This window comes from Oratosquilla oratoria, chromosome 9, assembly GCF_046742065.1.
Source record: "Oratosquilla oratoria isolate Oo_2021 chromosome 9, ASM4674206v1, whole genome shotgun sequence".
In the NCBI taxonomy this organism is placed as follows: Eukaryota; Metazoa; Arthropoda; class Malacostraca; order Stomatopoda; family Squillidae; genus Oratosquilla; species Oratosquilla oratoria.
In genome coordinates, this window is record NC_134785.1 from 41,333,825 (window position 1) to 41,338,824 (window position 5,000).

The 5,000-nt window shown below is 34.4% G+C and overlaps 1 protein-coding gene across 1 annotated transcript in view; it reads right to left on the bottom strand.

The window, feature by feature from the left end:
* Positions 1-1,019: 1,019 nt before the first annotated feature.
* LOC143028046 (uncharacterized) overlaps positions 1,020-5,000 on the bottom strand; it is a 5,319-nt gene continuing 1,338 nt past the window's right edge. The window contains exons 2-3 of the mRNA XM_076189688.1: positions 3,364-3,442; positions 1,020-1,084 (exon numbers count right to left, since the gene is read on the bottom strand). Coding sequence (XP_076045803.1) covers positions 1,020-1,084; positions 3,364-3,442 — 144 coding nt within the window. The remainder of the gene's footprint in view (positions 1,085-3,363; positions 3,443-5,000) is intronic.

Here is a 5,000-nt window from a genome sequence, read left to right on the forward strand (position 1 = left end):
TAATAATAATAATAATAATGAATAAATAAATAAACAATAAGTAAATAAGATAAAAGATCGCTAACCCCCACCCCACACAGAAAAAAAGTAAATAAATAAATAAATAGATAAATAAATAAATGAAACCAAATAAATCAATGAATAAAAAATCTCAAATCAGATACTGGAAGCCCAAGACACCGTCTGGTGATCTCACGTAACTAGTCATGTTAATGAACCTTCCACGGTTGTTTTGATTAATATTCATTGTAGTTAAAATCTTACTACTCCCACGGGTATTTTGATTAATACTCATTACTCATTACAGACAAAAGCACACTCACTGACTGTAATGTTTTCTTTGTATTATCTACACCTACACGACATCATTAAAACAAACAGCTTCATTTAATAATAACCACAGGATATGAAACAAAAATGAGACAGTTTTCAAATAATGTTATATTTCATACTGGCCGGATTTCTTTTAAATTCTAATGATTACAAAACAAATAGGTGGTGAGAGGAATTGTTGTTGAATACAGCTCACAAAAATTATTTCAAATCAATGGGAGGAGGAAAGAATGTTCAAATGTGGGTTATTAAAGATAACATAGAGAACACGAAGAACAGAAATAGAACACACACATATGCACACACACACTCACACTCCCGTTAATATGTGCATACATGTATGCATACATACATGTATGTATGCATGTATGTATGTATGTATGTATGCATACATATATGCATGCATGTATGTTAAGTATGGTATGCATGGCATTATGTATGTATGTATGTATGTATGTATGTATGTACGTATGCGTCACGCTTGTATAAATATATATTTACACACATATATACATACATACACAAATACATGCATGCATGCATACATACATACACACATACATGCATAAGTACATACATACATATATACATACATTCATACACATATACATACATACATACATACATACATACATACATGCATACATACGTATGTACGTTCATACGTACATACATGCGGTGATAAATTAGTTCTTTACAATACGAGGACCGTTGGCTGAGGTTATTGGGCTCGGGTTTGCAGTCAACGAGCCTGGAGACAGCCAGTGTTACATTTATATTCACAAAAAACACATGAAAACTTACGGACAATCAAATCTGACCAATGACATATCATAATAACGATGCAAATAAATAGTTTGATATTCTTGTCGTATTAATACAATATCCCTTCAAAAATACAATCTTAAAAAGCATAAGGAAATATTCGTAGTGTGCCAGGTATGAATGTCCCTAGAACTGCATGTGTACTGTTATATACATAAATATACTCCACATGTTTTTTGTACACAAACAAATATCCAGAGAATCATGGAACATTCAATGAAAAGATTTGGATTTTTTGTGGTTATTATTATGTACATGTAATTCTGAAGACAACTGATTCTGCCCCATTCATACATAGTTATATATCTTTAATCATTTCTTTATATATTTTTCTATGATACATTAGACCCCCCTCTATCATTAAAGCGAATGTATTCGTAATTCTAAATTGTATAAATATGCAGCCAAAAGAAAATATGCAAAGTGGGTCAATTCAGTAAAGCTGATATCTGAAATTCGTAGACTTGCACTTGGTAATACAATAATAATAAATCATGATAATTATATAATGTAATAATATAATGATAGACCATAATAAATGTATAATGTAAAAATATAGTAATAAATCTTAATGATGATATAATATCGTATTATAACAATACATGATAATAATTATATAATATATGATAGTAAATCATAATAGTAATAATATAGTCCTGTGATAAGAAATCATAATGATAATGTAATAGAGTAATATGATAATAAATAATTAAATGTATTCAATATCGCAGCAGAATTGCTACTGACGCCATCTATGAGCTGACTGGAACAACTCAAGTGTCGACGAACTTTTGAACTTAAAACGTTATCACACTGGACTTTCACAGGCTTCACCAGCACCGACCGTTGAAAGTTCGTTTGAGTAAAAACTACTTAGATTAAAGTATTTTATCTTTCAAATCTTCAGATATAAAGTTATCTTTCCGTCATGTATAGCAAAGAGATTGTAAACCTGTATGAATGTTAGAGATACTATTGAAATGTTCTTAGAGAAGTCTAGATTTCTGTAAGCGAAGTCGTATTTTAGTTATTCAAATGGAAATTGGATGTAGGATGTCGAAGTAAAAATAAATCAGTGTGATAGCCCCTTTAGCTGTGCAAAGGGTACTAACCTAGGCCTCTAAATAGCCACAAAAATAATTTCCCAAAATATATGTGTATACTTATTATCTTGATATGAATTTTTGTGATTATCAGGAAGACTCAATGCAAGATAAACATATGAATAATCTTATTAAATTGATATAAATTTCCGGAGATTGTTACGAAGACTAAGCATAAGTTGTATTGTCCTCTGCAATGATCTAACCTATGTCGGGTCATTTCATATATAAACATGACACAATAATAGTTAACATATATATACACCATTCAAATATTGTTCAAGATATTGATCGCATAAGGGATTGATGTTATGGGAATAATTTTAGTCGACATATATTAGAATACTGACACTATAGATATTGACAACAATAATGACCATGAAACGATTATTTAGAATTGTTAGTCAGTCGCATGGAAGAAGAATTGAGGAGAGTGGCGGAGATGGGAGGAAAAGGGAAGGGGGAAGAGATGGAAAGGGAAAGGGGAAATAGATGTGGGGAGAAAGAAGGTTTTGGAAGAATTATATGAAAGAAGACTATTAAGAGTCAAAGGATTAATTAAGGATTTGTGTGTACCCAGTGATTGGAACCATAGACGTCATAAGCGAAGTTTTGGGCCTTATCCGGGAACCGAATCACAGCCTACGGGCGTGAAACTATTGCTTGTTTTAAGAGATGATTAGATAATTTATGGATAAAAATGACAGATGTTAAGGGACATATAACTGTCTAGTGTGGGCCTTATGGTCTAATATGGTAAAGTGGTACCGAGGATGAGGCTAGATACAAACACAGGGGCTCTGTGTCTCCTTTATTCGTCTACTGTGGTTGTAATGCAGCGAAATAGTTATTTGTGAACTAGGGGAGGACGAATTACCTTGTTTGCAGGAGTGAACGCGCTGCGTTCGTGGTCTGTGACTACTCTCTGGTGCCGCCGCATGTAATGAGACATATCCAACCAGAACAACCCGCTGTTTGCCGGGTCGCTAGGACGCCTCGGTCCAATCATCTCCCAGAGCAGCAACCACGTGACCCAGCCTGCGTAGCGTGGGGTGGAGCCTGCACCGCTGGGGCATGCTGGGCTAGACACCGCACGACTCACGGTGCCAGCTGAGGCCCGCTTGGGCAAAACGTATGGCGGAACAAAGGGACAATGCAAGTAGGCGCGTCAACTCACCACACTAGAACATAAGAATACAGGAGACTGCAAGAGACCATAAGGCCTATTCTTGGCGGTTCCATGTTCATTACCACCTGTCATCCCCATCCATAAAGTCGTCTAACCTTTTTTCTAAAACAATCGATAATTCTAGCGCCCACTACATTGGTTACTAAGTCTATTCCATTCGTTGACTACTCTATTGGTAAACCAATTCTTGTCTAATTCCTCCTTAAATCTAAAGTTGTCCATTTTAAAGCCATTACTGCGAGTACTCCTATGTTGTCTTAATATGATGACCTTTGGGTCATCTTTGTTAAAGCCTTTGATCTACTTGAACACCTCCATTAGATCACCCCGCACTCTTCTAGTCTCCTCCATTTCTTATGTTCTTATTGAATATTGTTCTACGATGAACATACAAAGGGGCATCACAGACATACCTTGGTTATCATATTTTTTTTTTAAGTTTGTTTGATAAACACAACTACACTAGGTGAACTATTTCATTTTGTTCTTGTTCTTTTCTCACTGTTCACTGAACCTTGGAGAATATTTCTTCTATGTCTAGTCAATGACGAATTATTAAGGACACTTAAATGTGACCCATTGAGTACAAAGAGTAATAAAGATATATCCATAGTTGTTGAACATCTGGTAATATATATTCATATATATATATATGTATGTATGTATGTATGTATGTATGTATGTACATATCATAATGTCCTTGAAACTAGTGATATTTTGTCAAAACAATGATGATATGTTTTTATTTTTATACCATGGGTCAGATTTGGGTGTCCGCAGTGATACATTCACCACAAAAAATAAAAATAAAAAGTATATAAAAAGAAACACACACTACATACTCAATGCGCACACATTTTCGTTCAACGTCTCACAACTTTTCGCTCACTTAGAGTCCCAACACCGGACATTGCACGGTTGGAAATGTTTCCCATATTTCTGATGATGACAGTTTTGTTCAATGACTAGAATTTTCGGTCACTCATCCATAATCCCTGCACCAGGATACCAAAACACACACGAAAGTTCAAGAAAAAAACACCATACATACATACATACACACACAAATATATATATACACATATTTTATATACATGTATATATATATGTATATATATATTGAAAGGGGGAGAAGCGTAAAACCAGACTCAAAGTGGGAGTTTTAATGCCCGACGTTTCGGTCCTAGTCCTAGGACCGTCTTCAGGGGTATGAAAATATATAGTGCTCAAATGAGCTTATTATACTGACGTGGTTGGAATTGGGAGAGGTATTCCGCGCTGCCGGAGCTGTCCAGTACGAGTACCGGACGACGAGTACCGGACGACTGGACCACCTTACATACCCAATTGTGCATACATTTAATTTTACAGAGAATAAATACTATACAAAAAATACAATAAAGTAAAATAAAATACTATAAGATGCAATCAAATAAAATAGAATAAAATAAAATGCCACTTGTGCCACAATTGAAAGTGCACTACGCACTTGCACGCAAAGGAAATAAATACAATAAAATAAAATAAAATGAGGTAAAATAAAATAAAAT